This window comes from Drosophila ficusphila, unplaced genomic scaffold (genome assembly GCF_018152265.1).
Source record: "Drosophila ficusphila isolate 14025-0441.05 unplaced genomic scaffold, ASM1815226v1 contig_412, whole genome shotgun sequence".
Classification (NCBI taxonomy): Eukaryota; Metazoa; Arthropoda; class Insecta; order Diptera; family Drosophilidae; genus Drosophila; species Drosophila ficusphila.
The window spans coordinates 2,186,167-2,212,493 of record NW_025064326.1 but is presented as its reverse complement, the minus strand read 5'-3'; the positions used below and the strand labels follow the sequence as shown (position 1 = coordinate 2,212,493).

General features: G+C 40.1%; 1 protein-coding gene across 2 annotated transcripts; it reads right to left on the bottom strand.

The window, feature by feature from the left end:
• Positions 1–75: 75 nt before the first annotated feature.
• On the bottom strand, positions 76–25,721 carry LOC108092584. 2 transcript variants are annotated; one of them, XM_017192229.1, is made up of 13 exons: positions 25,276–25,721; positions 18,069–18,749; positions 17,640–17,741; positions 17,340–17,453; positions 16,156–16,352; positions 15,962–16,079; positions 15,489–15,629; positions 14,888–15,019; positions 14,075–14,218; positions 10,767–11,025; positions 10,219–10,438; positions 8,672–8,838; positions 76–357 (listed from the first exon to the last, which is right to left on the bottom strand). In XM_017192229.1, exons 2-13 carry the CDS (start codon positions 18,477–18,479, stop codon positions 287–289), a joined length of 2,076 nt encoding a protein of 691 aa, XP_017047718.1. In that variant the 5' UTR covers positions 18,480–18,749; positions 25,276–25,721; the 3' UTR covers positions 76–286. The 2 variants fall into 2 exon arrangements, with proteins under 2 accessions (XP_017047718.1, XP_017047719.1); XM_017192230.1 differs by having other exon boundaries at positions 14,888–15,016.
• Between the last annotated feature and the right edge of the window lie 606 nt (positions 25,722–26,327).

Here is a 26,327-nt window from a genome sequence, read left to right as displayed (position 1 = left end):
TGCCTTGTTGTGAAAGAAGCAAAACCAACCCCACTTTTAATGCCTTATTTTCCAAATATTATATTGTTTATTCATTTACTTTACAAATATTCCATGTACACACATATTACTAATGTTAAATAGTTTTTACAGCTTATTTGTTTATTGATAGCTACTTATCGATTAGTATCTTAGGTCTCTAAGTGCTTGTTTTAGCATGTATTTACAGTTTCTGTTTTAGTTAACATTAAATGCATTCTTAGTCGGTATTTTTTAGTTAAGCCTACAAATGTTCTAAAGTACACGACTAGTTTAAGTCGTACATCAGCTTCTCGGCATTATTAGGTTCCTCGCAGTCGAACGAAGCCATCATTAATTCTGCAAAAAACAAACAAGTTTGGTATCAAAATATTCAGTCAAAATGGAATAAAAGAAAAGTGCTATTTAAGTTTCTCTGGCCACTTGATTGAAAACGACACTCAAGCGGAGACAGGACTCAAGGACACGCTCCAAATACGTTTGTACAAACACAATCTAAATTGTCCGAAAAAATCTCAGTGATGCGTGCGAAAATATTTGACTCATACTCTATCAAAGGATAACATGATTTTTTGTATGATTAAATAAAAGATTTTATTAGTGACTTAACTGATTTTCTTACAGAAACTGTTAACCCTTTCAGCAGATAACAAATTGTTTTTAAACCAAGAGAATATAGTTTCTCATAAAGAGCATTTGGAGTTTCGGCTGGAATTTCTTTATTTTGGTTGACCAGTGTTTCATCCGGCACGTGTTTAAGGCCAGGCCTTGAGTCATTTGTTTATTTTTAGACAAAACACAGAGTAGCAACTCAAAGTTTGGGTATTCAATTAAAATTCATGAAGCCATTACGAAAAAATATAACAACTTGCAGGAGAAAACAATTCAATATGAACTTCTGGAATGTCGATTAAGCCTAAACTTATTTTTAGTTTGGAAAAAATATTTAGAGTTTGCTAAAGATATGTTAAAATCCTGTGCTATTCAGCTTTCATGTTCTACGCACATTTTTGGGTTACCACAAGAGGACCGGGCTTAAAAACAGTTTAACTAGAACGGCTTGCACCGGAACTCATCCCGGGATGGGTTAACTTCTGGTCAAGTGCTGACAAGTGCGGGATCTTTTTTTGGGTCGGACCACTTGCATTTTAATAGAAGGAAATTTAATAAAGTTGTAAGAAAAAAGGCGAGCTTTTTCCGCATATGAATGGCTGAAGTGGAGCGGAGGTTGGGGGCAGTGTCCAATTCACACCATGAGCACCATTAAAATTTTACAATGTTTGGTTGCTGCCTCGTTTGGTCAGCGCTTCTGGCCAACAGCTGTGCGCTTGACTTGCCGCAAAATGTGGCACGCCCTGGCCACCTATATCTTGGTCCTACGGAAATCCTCCTTCCCAAACTCAACCCTCGGCTTGTGTGTGTTTATAGGATTTGTGTTCACATACTCCGTATGCCCGAGCACAAAAAATTACAAAACATCCGCACGAGCCGGAGAATGAGAATTTTCAGAGTTGAGCCGGCAGCATGAAGAAATGTTGCCGTTGGTTATGGAACATGGCGAAGCCAGGACCCTCTTCTGCCACTTTTTTTATTTCATTTTTTGTGCCAGAAGAGAGGACAGAGGACAGAGTCCTTTCTTTCCACGCTCTTGTTTAGTTTTAATGGAGTCGTGTGTGGCGTGTAAATATTTCCCCTGCCGGCCCATCTGAAGATTTGTGAGGCGGCTCGGTTCGGTTTGGCTGGGTTTTCGGTGTGGTTCGGTGGCGTTTGGAACTTGTTACTTTCGAGGGCGTAAACATCGGGTATTTCGCCACCCACACAATGTCTAACGAGCGGTTAGCAGTCAGGAGTCAGTTGGAAAAATCGAAGAAATATGAGAGAGCGGCTTATCTTTGAGTGCAACCACAAACTGATTGCTGTGGCAAGCCTGCATTTGCAAACACTTTTATGCGTATTGGGGAAAGTAGACTTCGTCGGCTCAGACACTCAGGCCCAAATCCATTAGGAGAATAACTAAACAAGAATTTTACGAGAATTTACTTTATTCTACCAAACAACAAGGACTTTGAAGGAAGCAAAATAAGTTTAAGTTTTCAATGCTTTCTATATTTTTCCAATATATAATTGTTATTAAAATTTCAACATCCTTATAAGAATTTCTTTAAAGAATTACTTGCATGTGTCACCTGGAAAAAAGATTCCGGGTGTTGCGAAGTATCCACGTCACGCATCTGGCCAAAAATAATAGATCCTCCTTGAAGACAACGAAAAATGGGCATCTCCTCGTGGCAGGAGAAATATTTCCAGACTCAGTGAGGCATCAATTACTTTGGCCAGGCTTGGAGACCAAACAATGGCCGACAGCCGTAACTACTGTAAAATTGTTTTGACTCCGGCCGAGATGAGGAGCACAAGGATGACAGACCGGACAGGTGATAGATAACGAGGACAGTCGACGGTCATTTTTACTCAGCCGGGCAGAAGGTCCTGGGGAATTCTGGTGCAAGATAAAAACGAAATCTGCCCACAACTGAATGCCAATAACGTGCTGCTGTCACTGGGCTTAGGATGAGATGTTCCGGAGAAGCGGGAGAACTGGGGGACAGTAACTAACTGCAGTTCCCCCATATCTATATGTATTTATCTGGAATGTCTGAACTGTCGGACGGGCTGTCTAGTTCCTGCTGACAGTGACTAAAACAATATAAATCTGCGCATTTTTTGCTGCCAATGGCAAAATGCAGGTTGTGTTCTATTCATATTGGAATCGAAAAAGGGGTTTGTAAATAAAAAACTGTTTTCTATATTTTGTAACCATAAAAAATTAATCATATTGTAAATTATATTTTTAGTTTTACTTTAATAATTTAATTACAAAAGTACTCCTATGGAATTGGTAGATGAACAATTTTAATTTCGACCTTTAACAACATGGATACTAATTACATTTGCATCTGGCATGAAATTTATAATTTAATTTATAGTTTAATTATCGGGCAAACGATGTTCAGATTGGACCGGACAATCTACCAACAACCAGAATCGGTGAATGACTTTGCATTGCCATTGAGCTTGGGATAAGTTGCCAGAGATTTTGCCTAATGAATAGCAAGCCTTTGGTTTGAAGCCCCACCATTGACTCTGCCCTAATTACCATATCCAGAGCCAAATGAGCACAATTGAAATAACACATGCCCAAGAAGCACTCGGCAAATAGATATGCATTAGTGAAATGTAGTATTCGGGATGCTTGTGGGAAATTCCTGGGACTTGTTGGCCTGATTATGTGGTATTTGGCCAGCTCTCGCTTGGAGTTGTCTTTGTTAATGGCAATTAACCGTTTATTTAGCAAATTTTGAGGTCCTGACTTTTGACACCCACTCTGTAGACCATTATTATTTTAAAGGAACTGGAAAAGGCAAGCAAATTCGCTTTCGCATTCCCAGCCGGGAAAATATTATTCTTAGCCACTTCCCTCGCACATCTAAATGCAATTTCTGCACATTGTGCTTTGGCATTTGTGAGATGCTTTTCCCAGTCCTCTTTTTCCATTTCCCAGGCAGACGTGCCGCATCAAATAGGCATATCTGGTCTCGCATTTTCCTGGGCAGGATCAGGATGAAGGGGGAACAACAAGGCATCCAAGGACCTGCCAGCCATTCAAGAGGATGACGTTTTTTTTCGGTGCAGCGCTTGTCCTTTTGACTCCTTCCTCCTTTTACCAGTCATATCACATACTGAAGTGCCTGCCTGACACAACAATGCTCATGTCTTCATAGTCAGCGAGTGTGTGTAGTGTGTAGCTAGATTTACAAAGCAAAATAAATAAAATGGAGTAAAAATAAGGCCAGGGAAGTGCGGGCGAGGGGGGAAAACAATTAAATGCCTTTGTGATCCTTTGATGCGATTTTGAAAGCATTCTTTTAGCAGTTTATGCTAAAATGTTTGCTGGCATTTTCTTTAAATTCGTTTTGTGTGGAAGTGAAACAGATTTTTATTTGAAAAGAAATTTTTGTTTAAAAGCTGTTTAGCTGAATTAAATGATGGTTAATGCGGGAATTATGCCTGATAATTCTTTTAAATAGCTCGTGGTCTTATGCTGTAGCAACCATGAATACTTTGTTGGCCATTTACAGCGTTTACCAGCTCATAAATCAGCTCTGCTTCTTTTGAAATTTCCCTGATCGCATTGCACTAACCAACGAAGCGAAGCATTCCACCGGCATTTCAGTCGACTTAAATCCGACATATTTCCCCCGAGGTCTTAACAGAGTGAACCAGAGTGAGCCAGCAGACAATTACCTCCACATTAAGGGGTTGTTATTAAAAAATTCCTGACATGGCCAACATATTTCCCAGCTTAAGTGAGTGCAGGGCCGAGAGAAGGGAAAAGTGTATATAATTCGCTGGGCTGCACTCGCTGTTCGCTTTTTAATGTCAGGTGGAAACTTTCAAGAATGCGCCGCCTCCCAAGATTAAGGGCATAAAAACCGAGAATAAGTACTTGTTTAGTCGCAGGCGGGGAAATGAAAACACGAATGGCTTAAATCAACTCAAAATGCTGTACAAGTGCTCCAGCGGGGCCGAGGGATAATAAAGAAAGGATGAAAGGACGAAACAAGGGGCGATTATATACCACCAACCAAAGCGATGCGACGAGAGTTGATTAAAGTCATGTAATTTGACAGACAGTATATTAAAGTTTTTTCCCTCCCTGCGGTTGGACATCGCAAGAAGGATGCCCGTACATATATATAGTATCTGTCGCACTTTCAAGAGTCCTTGACAGCAAGACGGCCAGCAGGTGGCGCTTTGCTGGCTACACTTCCGCTCCTTTCCGCTTCCGCTGGCTGCCTATAAACAAGATTATGTCTCGGCGCGGCTCAGTGTGTGAGAACCTGATAAATAACTATGCTGGGGGTTATCCTGCGCACATTTCATTAAGGGGCACAACTAGTGTGACATTTCAAAAAAATCTTTTTTTTTTTCTTTCATATTTTGGTAGATAAAACCTTTAAAAATAACATATTAAAATTTCAAATCGATATCTTAAATAGTTTTTGAGTTATAGAAATTTTAAGAGCAGCCGCTCGTATGGCAGTGAATACGATCATTTTATCTTTAAACGCGTTTTTCTCGAAACTGCATTTTCCGAATTTGCTGCAGTGATAACTCAAAAACTAATGATCCGATCACTATCAAATTTTTTTTACGTGTTCTATATATAGTCCTCCCTACAATGACCTATCGGTTTTTTGATCTGATCAAAAATCGAATTTTGGCAAGCCAAAAACGACCAAAATTTTGGGTAAAATTTGATTTTTTTTTTTCAAAACGCCGCCATTTTGTCAATTTTTGATATTTTTTTTTTATCATAGGTCATTGTATGGACAATATCATCTAGTTTAACGAGAATTTTTAATATTTTGATTTCATCCACGGAGAAGGCCGGAATCACTGCAGCAGTTGGGGCACTTTTTTTTTTAGTGCCGTTGGAGATCGGCTCTAGCTTAAAAAATATTTAATTTTTTTCTTTAAAAATTTTACTGTATATTCTTCAAACATCTATAAATATATTTTTTTTATAAAAATTCCCAAAAATCACCATTTTTTTAGGCCGTCACACTAGTTGTGCCCCTTAAGTCGGTATAATTCCATCAGACGAAAGCGCCTTCGGCCTTTCGCCGAGTGATATAAGCAGACCAACATTTATTTATGCACTTTTCGAAAGTGCATCAAACTTGGAAATAACTTTTAGACTTGCTCAGTTTTTTTTCTCCCACTGGAACTTCGTTTGCATTCACGTTGCTGACGTCGGCTTAAAGTTTAGACCAACTTTTCGACTTGGTGGACAGTTTTTCGTTTGGGTTTTTAGAAAAGAAACTGATTTAGAAGATTTTCGTTTGAGTTGGCCAAACAAGCAACTGCATAAGAATGCCACCAAGCCGGGAAAAAGAGGACAGCCTGGAAAACAAGTTTGACATCGATGCAGCATCGAAAACAAATATTGCCACAATAACAAATCCTACTTTCAACTAGGACTTGGCTAAGTCCTAATGCGGTAAACAAAACGAAGGCAAATGGTTTCTAATCTCTTTTTTCTATGCTTTGAGAGAACTCTGAAGAAAACTCCGAAATAAAGTTTTCACTTATCTAAAGCCATACAAATCTTTTAAAAAAGGAAATGCTGGTAATAAAAATGTTCTGCTCCTTTGACCACAACAAATTTTAGCCTCCTTAAGGCAAGATTCGGATGAATTAAAATTACTTAACATGCAGGTAAAAAAGATCATAAACACCATTTTATAGAGCGTCCTAAGCTTGCTTTAAATGAATATAGAACCTGGCTGTACATTTGATTATTAGAAAAAATGTGGAAGAATAATAAAAACATTTTTAGCTGCCCTAAAACACACAAAGAAAATTTCCCCAGCAACGTTTTCCACCTCGAAAAGCTCACTACACACGTGTAAATAAAGATTTCTTGGTTAGCCAGCCTTCGCTTTGTGTTTCCCCAGCAAATCTCATTTGCCTCCCCGTTATGCATGACATGAAGCACTCCCCGATAAAGTTTTCCAGCCCGAGGCTCAGGCTGTTGATTTTCCAAACACAAAAAATGCTTGCCTCCATAAGTTTTCATTCTCCGGCGTTTTTTTTTGCTTTTAACTTCCGCTTCTGTCAAGATGCGTTTTGCCGCAACACCCAAAGACAACTTCTCCGTACGCCTTTGTTGGTATTTGTGCTGTTTTCGCCACTGGCGAAAGCCTTCAAAAGTTGCCTTCTGCTGCCTTGGTTTATAATGAGTTCGTAGATCCTGTGTGAGAGCTCTGGGCTTGTGTTGGCAGATGTGTTGATGGCTAAGAGTACCGAAATGCAGCTACAAAGTATCTAGCAGATGTGGTCCTTACTCCAAGTGACTATTTGTTTAAACCAAGTAGTAAACATATTCCTAATAACGTTACAAGCTATATATATATTGGGTCAAGTACCTCACTCATTTTACTAAAAGGTTTTTAAAATATAATACTAGAAGTAAGCACAATATGCTTTAAAAGGTTAAAAAGTAGCTCATTTTTCATCACTGTTTGTCGCCTTTCATTTCTGCACTTTCTTGCTGCTGTTTGATGTCTCTGCTCGCTTTCGTGCAACGCGCTCTTGCCTCCATCTCGTATAGTTTTTCAGGTTTTTTGTCATGTGCACATTCCGTGAAAAATATATCAACTTGCCGGGCATTGCTGACAGCTCCAAGAAGGATTTACACAAAAAAAGGAGAACGCTCGAGAAAAACTTTTTACGCCGTACGAAAACACGTGGTGCACCTTGTTGCAAGGTTGTTTTGTTGCCTCTTCGGGGGAGCTGTTTTGTATCTTTGTGTGCCGTCTGGGGCTTGAAGATATGGGAAGTTTATATTTAAGAACTAACAAAGGCTTTTCCATCAGAAGTTTCAGGATGTGCGGATTAATTGAAGGTTTTTAAAAGCTAAATGTATTTGCTCGGAGGAAAAATCTTTTTGGGTCTCTTACAATGAATTTAATTTTTTTATACATTTTGAAGTAATCACTTTAATTTTTTAAGTGCAACCTGTTTTAGCCAGTTTTTTCTGGAATTTTATCTTTTGACTTAAAAGCATCCAATCAAATATGCAAATTTTTTACAGCGAAAAAAGTTTGAAACATAGTTTGGCCACATAAAAAATGTGTATAATTCTCGCATTTCGTTTTTTTAAGGTATTCAACTGAAACTGTTTGTAAGAGGGAAGCGCCATTTAATTTAGCATAAATAACGAGCAATATTGTCCACTAAATCTCGCCCTAAGCCTGCTCGCCTAGTTTGTCATCATCAGTAATAAAAACAAAGGCCAAGAAGCAACAGCCCGGAAACGAATTGTGATAAAAACAAGGGTTCCCCTAGAGTAATGAAAAGAGTTGGGTGGAAAATAAGGAAATAAGAGTAGTCCTCCGCTAAGTTTTATCCAAGTTCATGAACATTTTGTGGTCGTAAAGTGTCTGTCTGTGGTTTTATTGCGGTTATTAATTTGAATTAATTAGCGCAAATCTGCTAAAGAAAGGGGTTGAAGGTAAGGGGATGAATAGGAAGAAAATACGGCGGACCAGCAGAAGCTACAATATTGCATTTACTTTAAACCGATGGCCAAATATAATTTGCGGTTCTCGTTTTAAGTGTTTATAAACTAGTTTCCATATTCCCTTGTTGGTATTTGGATTATCGTTTAGTTAATCGGCGTGTGAACTGTTCTGTGTAAACAGCCGCGATGCCTTCAAATTCATCCCGTAGGAATAAGAAACATAAACAGTTTTTGGAAAATGTGTTCGATAACCCACTTAAAGTTATAGAGTCAGAAGTTTAAAAACTTGTAAGTTTCTTTAAAGCTGAAAGTCAATCATTCCATTGCAAATGGTATAAATTCAAGTATAACAAGAATTAACTTTTCCCTTAAAAAATCTGCTAAGATATTTCTTAAAAGAAATCTTTTCTTAAAGGGCATGAAAACCAGTACTAGTCGCCGAATGCTAGTGAAAAATGTGCAAAAACACGATAAAAAACGTGGAGGGTGCGAGGGAACAACTAGTTTCCAACGAGGGGCGTTCAAGGGGTAAGGTGTGGACTTCTGTGAGTGGTGAATATTACTTACCCGCCTCGCCAAGTTTTGTAGTTTTTTGCATGTGCCGGCAGAAGTGCTCATACTCGCCGCTAGATGGCGCCGGGGCCGCCTTCATCGCCTGCATGTGTTTGGTGAACGCGCCCACAATGGCCGCCATTCGATCGAAGGCCGCCATATTGATGTGGCCATTTGCTAAGCTGCAAGAAGCAGAAAACCCGGAGAAAGCAGAGAGGAAAACATAAGTGCGAGTCTGAATGGTGAGAAAAGTATGTTTTGCTGGCTAGTAAAAAGCCATCGCTTGTGTTTGGCATGCAAAATGGAAAAGGCAATCCAAAAAAAAGACAAGGGAACTGGGAATGTAGAGATACACTCAAAAATCCTGCATTTATTATACTTCCCATGTATAATATTATGCAAGCAAAGTATCCAATTATTTTATTTATTTACAAAATTTTACCAATTTAAAATAACTAATATATACGAGTATTTTAAAAATGCGGTTCTGAATATAAATGATCAAAAATCCAACAGAAAAAAATTATTTTTTTCAGTCAATAAATTAGAATGTAGAAGCAACGCAATTAATTCAGAAACGGTCCGTTTAATTAGGCCATTGAAAGGTTTTCGCGCTTAGACGCTTCATTTCATCGCGAAACTCGATGCGACATTGAAATTCGTTGAATGAATGCGGATTCATTCCGCATTTTTCTATGGCAACTACTGCGCTCTGATTATATTTCAGCGGATAAATTGCTCCGCCGGTATGTACATACGAGTAAACGCATTTGTGAGTCTAATGAGGTCAATTGTGGCCACCAGTGGTCGGTGGTGCATACTTTATTGTTTGTTTCAGCTCGTATCGCCCGGTCAAAAGGGAGCACTGCACATGGAGGGGATTTGGGCCACAAAAGGGGTGCAAGGACTCGGATTTGGTTTAGGATTCTAAATGTCGCACTCAGGGGAAAAATTAAAGCAACTGAAAATAGTCAAAATGAAAAAAGATAGATATTGAAATTTATATGGATAAGTTTAAAGGCATGATATTAATCTAGAAGATAAAAAATCAATATTAAAATTTTTCAATTTATTTACAAGATAAATTAAACAATTAAAGCGGCAATTTGTAGATAAAAGAATCAACGTAAAATCTCGTGTAAATTTTTTCGTGATCATTTTACTGCTGTTTAAGCCCATTTTAGAAAAAGAAAAATATATTAATTTCCCTCTTCAGTGCCTGCCAATAAAAACAAATAAATTCAAAAGAGAAAACGGTATTTATGTTCTTTTTTATGGAATTTCATTAAAATGATTTTCCCCTTGTCGTTTGGCACATAATCATTTATTTCGCCACTCTGTGGTTAATTAAATTTGAAGCGTAAATAAATATAAATAAGAGTATAAATGCGTTTGGGAGGTGAGCGGAGGGAAAGTCGAGTGGAAATGCGATTGTTGGCGATTGCAAATGGGCAATATATTAATCATACGACCTCTTGGCCGGGCAAATATATATTCGCCCTGGATTTGGGTCTCCCCACGAGACGATGCCGAATCAATCAGGGTGGGCAAATTGAACTTACCGCTGCAAACAGTTCTCACGCTCGCCCAATGCCAGTTTAACAATATCCGCAAACACTGGAATAACAACCCAATCATTTGGCTTGCCCGAAGTTGCCAGCGGTGTGGTTGTTGCTGCCGCCGGGCCCGATGTTGCTGCCGCACATGTTGCAGTTGCCGGTGCGGCATCCACATTGCTGCTGCTGCCAGCCGCAGGCTCTGGGCCAGTTTCTATTGTTGCAGCTGACGGAATGCAGACGAAAAAACATTGTTATAGAAGGGTAGAAATTCAAAACATTTTTGGTATCAAAAAAAAATATTCGTGATTTGCGTTATCAAAGTTTCCTACTTAGGGTAACTTGCTATATACTTGGGTATCAATGTTCCAAATAAAATATATGAAATGGAATTTGAACAATTTTCCATGGAACAATATAAAAATAAAATCAGCCACATTTTAAAATAAGTATAAATATTATTTGGGAAATATTTGAAAATCACATTGCGCGTAGTTACATTTAAATTTAAAGCAGATAGGTTTTATTTTCTGTGCACCGGATTGCAATCTTACCGGAAGTGCCTGGGATGCCAGTCACTCGCCCACTTGTCGAGGGCTTCTCATCCGGGACGGCGATTGCAGGGGCCATTGAGGGCGTGGCAGGTCCCCCGCCCCCTCCCGCAGCTGCCTCCTCCTTGGGCTGCTTATCAGTCTTGAGACCCTCTTGCTGCTCATTTAAGACGATGGCCTGCTTCTGCCACAAATGTCCATGGCCCTCGGCGTGGCGCTGCATGCAGTCCAATTGTTGACACGTCACTTGCAATTTACTCCACTGTAATCAAATCGAAATCCATAAATGAGCATCATTTGGAGTGGCCATCTTGATACGCTGCCCCATTCTTCCCGGCTTTTCGTTCTGTTTTCGGATTTTTGCCTCGCCTCTCGGGCTGTAAAAGTTTATGGTTTTGTTTGTTTTGTCGGTCCGTGTGAGTTTTATGCTGGTAATTTTCCCCCGAAAGCTTTGGATCGAATTTTATGGGCGACATTTGGCCTTCGCCTGATAACATATTAATTAGGATTTCCCGGGGCATCAGGGAAAAGCTTTCGAGGGGATTTTACAAGCATTAAACTGAAAAGAGGACACCATCTTAAGCAAGATCTCGGTAATTTATTGCGGTTTCCATTGAAAAGCATTCGAATTTGTGTTCGAGAGAGCCAAAAGTTGGTCGCTCGTTAGGAAAGACATTAATAATAACATTTTTTACACCTCTGGTTGTGCTGTAATTTAAAGTTTCGAGTTTTTCGTGAATGCACTCGGGCACATTTATTGCCGTCATCCAATGCGGACTCATAAACATTTCAGAAGCAGCTATAGAAATATATTTGTATATATCTTTCGGAGCACAATGCATGCGACACGCCCACTTTTTTCCGCTCGAATCTAGCAAAGTTCTGTAAATTTATGCAATTCCCTTTACTTTTTTATTTGGCAGGAGTTTTGGTTTTTTTCGATTCTCACTGCATACTTTTCAGCGCCCATTGTCCGCAGAATTTATGGCTGAAAAAGTGCGGCAGAACTAAAAATTAAAATATGGCACACAAAAGGTGGGCAAAAGGATTAAAGTAACTATTTAAGTTTTCGATTTTCGAGCTTTGTAGATTGATGAGTGCGCTGCCCTTTTTATAATTATGCTTGCAATTTTTTACATATTCCCATTTACTGCATGAAATAAAAGTTTTAATTAGAGCGGCTTACGTTTTGTAAGAACATAAAACAAGGTTATCCGAGTGCTTGTTGCTGGAAAACAAAAGCATAACATAATTTAAATCCCAAATGGCAAAAGGGAGAAAACATCCGTGATGAATAAATCATGAGCCGAAGGCATTTAAGGCACCGAAAAGTAGCATTAAGTAACATTTAACTTGATATTTTCATTATGAGTGGCCAAAAAGATGGCAAAGCCCGGTGTTAAATGGCGGGCAACAAAGGGAAGCAGCAATGCGCAATCCATTAACTAATTAAAAAGTTTTTAATGAAAACTAGCTTCATTTGCTGCTGAATGCACGGCAACACGTTGTGGTCTATTGAAGGAGTGGGAAATGGAAGGCGGAAGGCCGCAGGACGAAGGACGAAGGTGCGGGCGATGTGCCAAATAAGTGAGTAAATATATAAACTTGATGAAAGTGGGCCAACTGCAGCGAAAATGTGGTTGCTTGGGCGTGGTCATCTCTCTTTCAGTTCGCCCCCTCAATTCATTTTTGTTTCTTTTTTTGGCAGACAGAGGAAACCATCCTGTCGGTGGAAAAACTTTCGTTGTTATGACAGCATCGCAAAAACTGCGTATTAAAAATGGTTTCTTTCATTAAATAACACAGTTTTAAGAGCGAGCTGCATAACAAGTGATGTCATACAGGAAATAAGCTGAATAAATATTTTAAAAAGGCATAGCAAAAATCAAATGCTTTTTAATTCACAGACAAAAGCATCTCCATTTCTTTTTAAATATTTAACTTAATACCATCCGACCAAACCCGAATAAGGCTCTAAATCTTTTAAGCTTCTTTTCGCCAAAATGCATTAGGCTGCATAAATATCTGCTGACACGAGCAAATATTCTAGGCATTGGTCCAGCCTCAAGGCGAAAGGATTTTCCTCGAGTTTACACACATAGAGAGTGAGGAAAAAGGATATGAGAGAAGGTAAGTAAAAGGTTTCTTTATGAATTCATTTGAAGGCGGCTTTATCTTTAATTTAGAATAAAGTTTCAAAAAACTCAATAATTAGAGAATTTGGAAAAATAAATAAATGACATATGTAAGTCGGCTGTTCTTAATTTTGTATAAGCAAATAAAATAAGTGTATTCATTCGTTCGGCTTTCCCTTTCTTTTGAGTAAAAATGGCCCCAAGGCGCAGTTTTCTAACTTTTAACAGCATGCAATTACAGTGCACACATAAGCATTCAGTATTCAGTATTCAGTGCAAACTCGCATGGCAAATGGAACAATTTTATTATCCTTGCTCGTTTCCTTGTAGTCTTTGCGCAAATGATTATACTGGTTCTTTCGCTTGCGATAACTTTGGCTTAGCTTAAGTTTCAGATCTGCGAGTTTATGGAAATTTGCTCGTGGAAATGTTTGCTCCACGCCATGTGGAAATGTCATTGCATTGATGTCTGGGCCAAATGATATTCCATTTGGCTTAGTGACTTGCCACGCATTATTTTATGCGGAGACCGCCGTTGTGTTGTTTAAGTCCAATTAAAGTTTCACTGCGCAATTTGCCGGGGGAATTATGAACCGAAAACCCATTTCGCCGCCTTGCCACGTAATTTGCCTATAAAATTGTTGTCTATTTAATTTCAAGCATTTATTTCCCAAATTTATGGAGGAGCACGTTCGTGTGTCTGTCATTACTCGCAGTATTTTAAGTTTGAATCGGTGGAAATTAAGTTCTGCTGTTGCCTTCCGAAAGTTTAAGAATTTCCGTGATTTCGGCATGTTTAAACTTCTAACAGGTTTGTAAACTTTTACACAGTTTTCCCAATTAAATTGATTCTGAAGCGAGTATTTATGTGTATTGTGTGAATTAAAGCTGCATATCAAATTGAAGCCTAATTATTGTTTGCGAACACAAAAGTATCAATCCTTTTCGAATTAAGCCCCAGCGGCTAGTTAATTATAGCCAACAAATTCTATCCCGCAGTAATAAATTTGTCATTAAATAAGTTTTTGTTTGCGATAATGAAACCAATTTAAATTAGATTTTCGCGACTGATACATGAAACCATGAATCAGCCGCGTTTTTTGGGGTCGTGATTAATTACAGCTTTACACAAATTAAATTGAAATTATTCGGCGTAGTTTTTGATAGTTTACTCACCGTAACTTTAAGCCTGGCAATGGCCGGGGATTCCAGGGACTCCAGAATGGCAGTGGCACTGTTGTAGTTGCCCACCAGCAGGCAGTATTGGGCCACTCCGCTCCAGAGTTCCACGGTTCGACTGCGGCCTTCGATGCCACCGCTCTGGAAGTGGGTAAAACAATGATGTGGCAGTGGACAGGGGGAAAATGAAAGATTTATTTGATTACGGAAGTTAGTTAGACGATACGGGGGAAAGAGGGGGAGAAAGGGGAAAGGGGGAAGGTATCGGACATGGCTGGACCCACGTGACTTGGCCAAAGTTTTAACGAGTCGCTTACACGGCCAACTGGCAAACTGTCAATGAGACAGTTACGAACGGCATAAATTATAAGCCATCTTACCAGCCTGCCTGCCTGCCTGCATGCTCCGCTCATACAGCAGCGGTCACAAAAATGGTGCTGCCAAGGTCATTTAAGATAGAATTAATATTCAGCTATCATGGTTAAAGGATCATTTGAAGTATTGTTAAACAACAAATTCATTGCATTGAAGTAATAGAAAACAGCTCATAGCTTAAAAATATTCTTATTCTGTAGGCAAAGGTTGCTATTGTCCCGACCTCTGCTGTAGGGAACAGGACCTCTCGGACGTGCTCTACCTTGCATATTCAACATGCATGGGAATTTTAATTCAATCCACTGGGTCCAAGGACCCGTGCGCTCCGTTAAACTTCGCAACGACCCGCTCAAAGTGGAGTTGGAGTTTGGCAAGTGGAGTGTCCGTGTCCGTGTCCGTGCTGACCCCCAAATGGTTATGAGCTCGTCCACTCACCTGCAGGATCTCGTTGCAGACAAACAGACGCAGACGTGCCGACCAATCCAGGTAGGTCTCCAGGTTGCACGTCTTCTTCGGATCCTGGGCTCCTGGCGGTGCGCCCGACGTGGATGGTTGGTCCCATTTCTTCTGCATTAAAGAGGAGAGTTGCCGTTGAAATGAGGTGGGTAATGGGCAATGGAACGGCGGGGGGGCATTGTTAATGAAGCTGCTTGTCGTCATTTTAATTGCATGTCCTTGTAAGTCCTGCCTGGCATGGGTGTGTGTGTGTGTGCGTGCGATTGTTTGTGCGAGCGAGCGAGTGCTCTTTGTAGATTATGCAAAACTGCAGATTGTTCTTACGGCGAATGTTGACTTATGCAAAGGGAAACATTCGCCATGAAGCGAGCATTTAACTTGAAGAATATAATTTAATTTAGGCGGGGGAGTTTTTCTTGGGGTGTTCATTTGGGCAGAACGGCGGGGTGTAAATTGAATGTTAGCCAAGTGCGTTTAAAAAGGATTTATAGGTTGATGACTTCTGCGTTTGTAAACCTATAACTGAGCTTAACGGGGGTTCAACGAATTTTTCCAAGTTAAGATTCTTAGTGCTTCTTACCTGTTTGTCGAGCAGGATCATGCTGCTGCACTGGAGGAACTCCTCGCCGCCAACGTGTTTGGCCAACTTCTTTTCCAGCCGACAAACGATTTGTGCGTATTGCGTGGCCGTCGGACAGTTGAGTTGAGTATCTGCTGCAGACTGCTCGCAAGAGCCCACAAAAAGGCATAATGGGAAAACGAGGAAAACAAGACAATTGCCGGAGATTGGGAAGATTGTTTTTAGCCCAGTCAGTGCTGCCAAGCTAGCCAAGGATGTTTTGATAGATATAACCAGTAACTACCAGCCAATTGTACTTAATACCTTTTCCTTTTGCTTCATTAATAGTAACCGTAAACAATTTAATTTGGGATTAGTAGTTTCAAAAATGGAAGATGCTTTTACTCCTTTAAATTTACAAAAAATAAATTTTTAAAAAATTTTTTTTCTGAGTTGGCAGCACTGACCCATCTACTCGAACCATGTCCACTCACCTTGTCGTTGGTCTGGCAGGCTCTTAGGTCCGCCTCATGTCTCTCTAAATCAGTCAGTCGTTTTAGTAAGGCACTCAGTGTTTGGGAGACGGCGGCTTCCAAATGCGAATTGGAACATCTGTGCCGGATATCGAAGCAGAGTTGTTGCTGATTGGGAGCCATTTGGGCCGTGGTGCCGAGCACTTTTTCCTCACCTGACAACGATATGTTTGACATGGCTCATCATCCGTTCATCCCGGTAGTCGTAGGGGAACTTCATCGTCCACTCGGCCAGGAGGGAAACCAGGGACTCCAGGCACTCCCGTTCAGGTACCGAGTCCAGCAGTCTGCCCAGCAGTTCGTGGGGTCGCAGGAACAAGCGGGAGGATAATAAAAACGAGAATACAAATTCCTGCAATCGAAAGTGGAAACGAAACGCGATTAGTGTTAATAAGCTTAATAAAATAAAAATAGAACAACATTACTATCAACTAAAAGATTTTAAAAATTTGCCTTGAAATGAATTTAACATCTTGTAGATTTGCAGCCAGAACTATTTGATATTGGTTTCCCCTCTGTGAAGTGGTCTTTTCTGTCAAAAGAAACCACCAATTAGTCCTGTTTTTCTTGCTGGGCTTTCCCAAGTTTTCCTCGGCCGGGGGCACACCACATCAGCCCTATCAAATTAGCGCTAATCTCTGGATTTGTTTGCAACGAATTAATTATTTTTGCACTTGCTGCCTGCGGCCTCCGAGTGGTCGTCCTTGCACACAAGAATGTCCTTGCTCCCTTGGCTTCTGGTCCCCTGTTTCGGCAGCCCCTTGGGCCCGGGGTCCTTGATCCTGGCCAAAGGACTCGCCTTGTTGTCGGTTGCCCTCTGGTTTGTGGTTTTTGGCTCGTGCCAGCGAACACAACTTGGCCAATGTTCAAGTCTTAAAGTGTCTGCGACTAAGTAAGAACTTATTTGTATTCCATTTGGCGTGAACAACACGAATCGCTAGCGGGGAAAGCGGAATATTTATTTAAGTTCAGCAATCCAGTCGAAACAACTATTTCTTTAAGCGTTTTCTCTTTATCCCTCTGAAGGTTTGATTTATAATGCATTCGCTTTAAATTTGGTTTATGCGAAAGGTAACTAAAAGTTGCAATATTAAAGATTTATGCTTCTAAACTTCAGTATTTGTGCTGCATTCGTTTTATACAATTATTGTTTCACCTTATTGGTTTATTTAAAAGTGGAATATGGTCATTGCAATTTTATTTGCCATTCATTTTATTTTCATGATAATACCAAAGCAAACGCAAATACAAATCGCATATTCATATAACCGCTAGAATTTCATTCGAAATAAAATATGCATTCGACAAATGAATTTTGGTTCGTTTTGTTCAAACCCACCTTATCTAAATCCACGACGTCCTTTGGCAAAAGCGATTCGATGAGGGAGTCCAATGGCCCAGAAACTATTCTACCGTTTATGTACATAATGCCACCGGATCCCAAAACCGAGCTCTGTGAAAATATATGAAAAGGGTTAAATAATGGTTTGTTTAAAAAACGGTTGGAACCAAAAATATAAACCGAAATCAAACCAATTTACTTGGCTAATTAAATGCTGGCTGACGACAGTCAACTAAAAATTATTATTAAATTGGCAAATAGGGACCAACAGTGGCCCTTAATTACCGCATAGCTTACCTCAAAATTAATATCACATTGGCTGCGTTTGTGCGGGTTTTTGGGCACATCGTACTGGACCAAATCGTCCTGTTTTGGCCCAACCGATTTTATGGTGCCAAGCTGAAAACAGAAACCGGACAAACAAGGCCAAAAATTAATCAAATATTCCGACTTTTAATTCCTATTTGGCAAAGACTTAAATATGTGCTGTGGGTTCGTTGCAGAGAGGCCACAGACCGAAACAGTTTTGTGGCTTACATTTTATTCTTTTGGCTATCAAACTTTAGGATAAATAAAATATAATTTGACAGGTGAGTGTTGGGTTTGGCCATTGCTAAATAAAATGTTAATATTATATATATCATGGGATTTCTCTGGTTTAAACATCGTAATAGAGTTCATATTTTAATCGGGGATTTTTGTGATACAGGGACCATCGTAAATTACCTCTAATTGCTGAAACCCCATTTCCAGGTTGTAGGCACTCAGCTGCTCGGCGCTGTGTCGTCGCCTGTAGCGAATGTTGGCGCCCAGGAGCGCGGTCTCCGCCGTCAGATGTCCTGGGTCCAGGGAGAAAATTCCGCCAGTAGGAGGTGCCTCCGCTCCTCCCCGTCCCGCCGCCTCCGATGCATCCACTCCCGCTTCGAGGCAGCAGTCATCCGCAGACTCGCTGTCGGAGCTGCTGCTGCTGCCGCTAATGTGGCACCGTCGCCGGTGGTGGCGTCGGTGGTGCTGGTGGTGGTGCCGGCTGCATTTGTCGCGATCGCGCTGACCCCGCGACTTCTGCAGCACGGTCTGCTTGCAACGCGTTCCGCAGGCGATGGCTGATATCTTGCTGGCATAAAAGTACATCGCCATGTGTCACGTTCGATTCGCCGCTCGTGACGCGGTCATGTGTGTGGGTGGGGCTGCTCCGGGTGTTCGCCGGGCGGTTCTGGTGGGTGGCTGCCGCCTCTCTGGCTGTGGGTGGTGGGCGGTGGGCGGTGCGCGGACCTCCCGCACGCTTCCCCTCGCTTCGGACTTTTTAATGCATGGCCACGCAGCGGACAGGTGGCAAGTTGGCCTTCTCCATGGCCGGGCACGTGCAATCAAACGTCAATTACGAGAAGGCTTAGAAGTACTCGCAAACTGCATGGAGAGAAATTCAAAAGTTAGTTTGGAAAGACTAACAAAGGCAGGGAGATTTTATTAATAAACATCAAAATATGTAAAAATATGTTTATTTAATGCAAAATTACCTATATCATATTTATATTTTATAAAAACTTTTAGCCAATTTAAACTTTTACATAGATGGTTTCTTCTCTATTTTTTGTTAACTGTTTCAGTCTCACTGACCATCGGACTTCCGAACAGCCAACAATCCTCTGGAGCCAGATCAGCTTCCATTCCGTTTTAGCTCCCCCCAATGGTTTTTCCAATTTCAACACTCTCTATATGGCCGGCTTTGGGTTTTGCCCACGCAGGGGGCAAATCAAAAATCAAATCTGTGAAAAACTGCGACGTTTTATGGCCCACTGGCTTGCGCGGCGTCAACAAGTCAACGTTGCGGTCAATCGCAGCACATTACTCATACGCCGCGTGGCCGGGGCAGGCAAAGGGCTTAAATCACTGCGTGTGGGCCATTCCGCGTGTGTGTGCGAGAGAGTGTGTGTGTGTGGGTTAGGTTATGGTTAGGGTTATTATCCCTTTGGGGCCACTTGGTACTCATCAGGCCATAGACATGTGCGCATCATCAATAAGGGCGTAACCATGGAGGGCAGGAGATTGGCCATCAGCCGGGTCGATGGCAGTCATTAAATCACTGCAGATGCGTTGAGGCACACAGCACAGAAAAAAAATCACAGCTGATGTATGGACTGGTTCAAGGTTATCAATGAATAATTATTTTTCCGGGCTTCTTAGAAAAGTAAAGTGAGAAAATAAGGGGGAGAAACTTGTTTGCTACTCAATAATTTAAAGAGCTTCCCTGCTAAATGCCTTATTACAAAATGAACCACTTGTATAAATCAGATAAACTTAAGAAGCTCTTCGTAATTAAAATTTTACATAAAAGTGCAACATAATGCTTTTCTCGTAAGCAGCACAAGAGAAAGTAACATATAAGAACCTTTTAAAAAGGAATCGCATTAAAAGCGGATTTTAAAAGGAATAATACCAACAGGCCGAGAACTTCGCTCCCATATTATAAAAAACACATCCGCGGTATTTTCTCCCGCCTCGAGAAGATGGAAATCGAAAGACGGAGGCAGTTGGCTTTAATGGAGATTAACCACGCACAAAAGATAACGAGGCCAGGGCCGAAAACGTGTATGGATGGAATCTACATATCATATTAAATATGCAGACACATGAATCGGAAGAAAAAGACTTTCTGGGCTGAAAAGAAATTCACACGCAGGAAGTGCTTCTTGGCACCTGACCAGCTGAATATGGAGATGAGCGAGGAAATTCGATTTCTATTAAGTTAATGCTGGCCCGGTTATTGGGGTCGTCTTTTGTCAGTCATGCGAAGATTTCCCGGAAAAATCAATGAAATTGACGCCAATTCCCGACCCGAATCGAGTGCTTCTTTGATCCACTCTAGATTCATTTACCCTGACATCCTCAGCCGCAAATGTGGCGTCAGTCGCAAATTGCCAATTAAGGCCACATGCTCCTGTCTGCGTTTATTTTGATGCAAGATTTTTATTTTTGTTCCGTGTGATTTGTTCATTACGCAAGCCATGCATAATAAATCGTTTGGCGTACAATCTGCAGTTCACTTTTGGCAACAGAAAGGGATTACGGGCTTAGCTATTCAAATAAAATGTATCTCTGGTGAGTTTGCAAATGAATCGATAGACGAATTTGCAGCTTAGCAAATTGAATCAATTTTTTGTTTAAATGGATCAAAAGATAATTCCTCTAAAGAATATGGCCAAACAGATGTTGTAGATGTTGACCAGGTTGTTCTTACTCCTCTAAGGAGAAAAACTTGCAAAGCTGCATAAGCCAGTTAACAGTGGTAAAATGACAATTGTACAGGAAATGTGAAAACCACTGGGTGCCAAAGGAAAAAGCTCACAAAAATGGACAAATATGTGAAAACATATAAAGATGGGCTGCCTTTTTTTGCATACAGTGGTGTTCAATTTTATAGTACTAACCAATGGGAATTGTGAAGCTACATTGGTATTGAAAGAAATTGGCAAAAACTTGGGAAAATCTGACATGAACAGGGGTCGAAAGTTCGAACCTCGGATAATGGAAATTTTTGAATGCAGTTGTATCAAGGATGCGATTACAAATATTTAGAGGTAAGCCTCTTTGGAGTAGGACTAAAATTGGCAAAGTTAAGGGCTGTGGACCACGAGAATTATTTCTCCTGTCGGCAAAAAATCGGAAAACTTTGAAAAATCTAACATGAATTCATTTCCTTTCATAAATTATTTTGTCAGCTTCAGCTCTATTTATCGGGCCACATTTGTCAGTGCGTATTTACATTTCGGGCAGCAGAATATTACCATGCTCAAGTGAGCGTAACAAAGGCGGAACACACAAAACTTATGATATATACTCGGCCCAAAACTTGTACACACTCAACTACAAGTCGGCCGGGCAGAGCCGCCCATCGCCAAGGATATAGACAAAGAATGGAAATGAATAAATCTTTCTGCCGTTTTTGTTGGTCCGGAGTCCGGACAGAAGCTTATTATAATTCCAATCATGTCGTCAGACTGCAGGCTCGACTCTATGCAGAAGGTTGGCAAATGAAATATTTTCAATTTTAATATCGACAACGTTGGATTTCTCCCTTTTTGGCCAAGTAACCCGGCAACAACAGTCGAGTGCGAGGGCTTGGGGATTCAGGGAAACAGATTGAGAGAATAACGAAAAAATATCAATATGGCTGACACATTTTATTTCGATTCAATGCCCATTACCAAACGCCTTGTCTACACTTTTCCGCTCAAGAGCACAGAAATAAAGCGAGATATATGCGCAGAAAAAATCAATCAATTATATTAAGCACAATAGAGTTGTTCCACGAAGGTCGGATATTGATTGTGAAAAACTTGGGACCTCCCAAATAAATATTATGCGGGGCTTGAGAGCGGACTTCATTCTCCATCGGCACCCGCAATAAATCTTGTTAAAACTGTTTCCTTACAACTTTTTTCCCAGTTTGTTGAAGTCTGGAATTCATTTGCCAACCCAGAAGTTAATATATTCATTGCATTTTAATAGTTACATTGCGGTAATGCCGAGGATAAAGGAATTTCAATTATCTGTATAAAACACATTATACATAATAAGATGGCTTATGTAAAACGAATCGTTAGCGAATTAGAACTTGGTCAGAAAACTTAGCAATCCTGTAGACACCACAACATATCCTTTGGCAAAGAGTAATTATCACAGATTTAACCATAATTTTCCTTGGCTTGCGCTGCGGCATGACCGCAAAAATGCTTATTGCTTACACTTGTTCCTGGTCTCCGGACAGGCTTAATTATAAATAATATAATTAAGGCAGAATGCAGCTGCTGGTGGCATCCAGGGGTTTTCGTTGGCAGATAAATTGGTTTGTGGTCGAGTGAGCTCGCCAGTCAGAGGAATTCGCCCCTGTATTTAATATTAAACGGGAGTTTGTCTGCTAAATATTATCGAATATCTGCAGCTGGGATGGAATGCTTTGCATATTTTTACGCCAATCTCAACTTTGGCTAGAGTCCAAACAAGACTCGGTTTTGGCCCTCGTCCTCGGCGCTTTCGTTCCCCAAGGAGCAGCTGCTGCAAGTGTCCTCGAATCTATTAGCATAAAACTGATAAAAATAAACTGATGTCGTTGTCGTTGTCGCCGTTGTCAACAAGCAGCGGTGGCAGTGCAAACAAACAACAACAATCAGCTAACAAGAAACTGGCAACAAATTTGCGCTGCTTTTGGCTAAGCACTTTCGGCCAAGAAAGACAACCGCAGAGTGGTGTAAAATCGAGGAGCGACTATTTCCAGCGCTTTTGCATTTTTAGAGCTTCATTTTGGACAAGTTATGTTGGCTTTGATTAAAGTTTTCTTTTGTTTATAATACGAAGTATAAGATATTGTTTTGAATTTTACTATTCTGAGGTTTCCCAGGCAAAGCTTTAATTTTGATTAATGCTGTTACAATTTGTAGTTTGTATCATAAATTTTTCATTGGAATAACACAATTAAATATGCTTGGTTTCTCTATAGGATTATGTATTAAAAACGTTATAAAACACGGTTTGTTATTTGATTTATTTAAATACTTAACTAGTTTCGCTCTGGCTTTTAAATTGATTAAATGTTTTTCCGCTTTCCATTAGCGTTTCAATTGATCGGCTTGTAGTTTTGTTTACTTTCACTTTGCTCGCTTTGTTTTTTGCAGTTGGCTCACATTGCTTTTTATATAGCCCGGGATTTAAAATCAATTATGCTTTGTATTTTTTGCCTTCTTGTTATTATTTATTGGCAAATGCTTTTTGCATAACCGAGGGCAGCAATAAAATATCCCATGATTTCTCATATTTATCACTTTATTGCATGGGCCACGATATGGGAATTTCCTATTAAATGCTTTCGTAGTCATTTATCTATTTACTTAAAACATTTGATTTGTAATGATAGTTTTTCATTAGTGAAGCATGAGCTCGTAAAAAATTGATTTCAATAGGCTTATGAACGTGTAGGATTAAGAGATTTAATCACACGTATTTGTTTAACACTTGACAAGTGACATGAATATATTTGTAAAAAGTAACTTACTTTGTATCAAAAGTAACTTTTTATATATTTGCATTTTATTTGACAAGGAATTTCAAGTATAATATATGTATTATACATTTATTTGCATTGGTTATAATTTGTCCGGGGTGAGATACCAACAAAGTAGACCATAGTGCACGAAAAAGCTTTTTAATAAGCTTATGGGATTTAATTAATTCAGTTTAATTACCACTTGAAATGGCTCACAACGTTAAGCGAGTAAAAATTAATTTTTTTTTTTGGTAAATTAAATACGAGTTATTATGACGATTTTTAAACATCAAAACTTTGATTCCTTCTGTTAGAAAACAGCTATAATGTTTCTCACTTCAGCCAAATTTGGTTAGAGGACGTACAGTATTTTCGTTAGATTTAATTAGCATTTTTCACGCTTTTGTCTTTGCTCTGAAACGTGCGCTAATAAAAGTCGCTTTCAAATTACATTGACATTGTCTCTGGGCTTGTTAACTTAACGCCATTTGTAAGGTTTTAACGAAGGCAAAGTTAAAAAAGCACTTTTCACTTGATTTTCCCTCCACCACTCCCCCACAGTCTTCAACTCGACTGACAACTTTTCCGCCTGGCCGGCGATTTTCACTAGGAAGAGCTAAAAAGTAAAAAACCTCTAAGCGAAAAATGAAATAAAAAGGCGGCAGGAAAACTGTCAACGGCATGACTCTGTGTGTCATAAAAGCGGCGCAAGAGGAAAACCGAAATTAAATTACTTTGACTTTCGATGTTGGACCATAAAAAAATGCATTTAGGTCAGCGCCCCAAATTGTGAGAGAACCCAGATCCTAGGAAGGATGCCCAAAATTAATGCAATGCCAGCGACAAGAAGCCGTGTTTAATGACTTTGGAATTGTTTTATCAGACAATTTATTACAATCACCGCATCGAGCAGGCAACCGCAATAAACCTAAGCTATGCAAATTATTCCCGCTTTTTTGATTTTTTATCTGCTCCTCACATTTTTATGTCAGCTGTAAAACCAGCGCAAAAAGTCAAGGAAATCGGCTCAAAGTCTGAAAGTATTCGGGCATCATCATCAATCTTTTTCGGCAAAATCTTGGCAACTGCACTGGCGAGACAATTGACAAATTGACGATGGGGTTTTCCGTTGGATTTTGCGCTGGCATTTCCTTCGTGATGTGTTTATGCAAATGCATCGGAGAAAGGGTGGAAAAGCAGGAAAGTTTGTTTTAATGGAAGGTGGTAAGATTGATTCAATTTAAATCAATGTAATTTATGGGAACAAACTTATAAGCAATTAAAAGTATGAAGTTTAACTGGTCTTTAAATTTTCACAACGATCGTTAAGCTCTCGTCCTGCCAAGATTTAATTACAGGATGTGTGCGCTCGGATGTGTGTCAGATATTTCATCAATTAATGATTCCCCATTACACGATTGCAGTTGAACTCGAGGATTACTCGGCAGTTCCGCTCGATCCATTAATCGAAAATGCATTATTGTTAAACAGGCATAAGTAAATGGCGGCCGCTGCGATGTTCGAGTGCGGAAATGAACAGTTTAAGCCAACTGCAATGGCAGGCGCAAACGGGTTAATAAAGGGCCCAGCCAGGCCGAGAGCGGTAAACAAACAGTTGGGAAATGTGGCAGTGGCTGTTGTATGTTATTTGGCGCCCAATGAGGCACCCGACATTATCGACATTACCGGTTAACGGTAACGGTTACGGGAACGCATAAATTATGCATCCTTTTTCGATGGCTGAGGGGCGGGCAGTGCTGCGTTTGCGAATTCGTCCTTTTTATCGCATGAATTTCAAGCGAGTGCGAGTGGAATGTTTTCCCATTTTCCCATTTGTGCCAAAGTGCGAGTGCGAGGCTGAAATTACAAGTTAATCGAACGTTGCATACTTACTGGCGCAGTCAGTCGCCTGGAACCATATGCGATATTACTTATTTATGCCCGCGCCGAAGAACACTTTCAGCAATTTAAATTCATATTTATTGATTTTTTGTTAAGAAATCGCTGCTCCGGTTGCCTCGATAAATGCGAACAGCCTTGATTAGGAATGCGAGCATTGGGTGTGGTATTAGCGGGCAGATTTTCGTTTCATTGAAAACACATGGAGGGAACTGTTGAGGATTCGTTAATTTTCCATATTACTTAGTGATTTGTGTGATTTTCGCTTAAATATATTTAGATCTCGTCCACTCTCACTATCTTACTATTTGTACACTTTTCAATATTTGTTTCTATATTCGACACGCTTATCCTTTTTTTAAATATTTTTTTTATTTTTTAGATTCTTTTTTAATAATTAGCCGCTTGTATCTTTCCGTTTCCTGAACCGCACACTTACAGAATCCACGACGAACTGAAGTGATGGACCGACTTCGGCATTCATGTTAAGCGAGGTTCGACTGTTTTGGGCTCAGTTTAACAGAGCTCTGAATAAGTTTGGAAAAGGGAAATTTCTGTAGACCAAACCTTGTTTCAATCGAACATGTTGCAAGTCCTTAGAAGAATTAAGCTGCTGGGTTTCTGTGGAACTAACACAACTTCCACGCTTTTAAAAAAAAGCCAACAACGAATTTATTATGAAGGAGTTATGAACTAAACTTACCGGCCAACAAAGAAGTAGTACTGAAGAAGTTAAATAATATTAAATTGTTATAAAGCTATGAAGGGTTTTGCTGGACTGCTTGCTGTTTTTTTTATTTATTTAAATATATGCAGCTTTTACAGATTAGAAGGTCACTCATTTTAAAGCCTGTTGTGCAACTTAATAGTCCTGTCTGCAGTATGGGAAAAAACTCAGCAACATTCCGGAGCTGAAGTGCCACCTGTCAGTGGTTGAACCCCTTGCCCCTTGGCCACGTTATCCGGCGCAACAAATTGCTTGTCATGTTAACAGCGCCCCGCCATCGCGTGGCTTTAATTAGCCGGGCTCATATGTTGGGCGACAC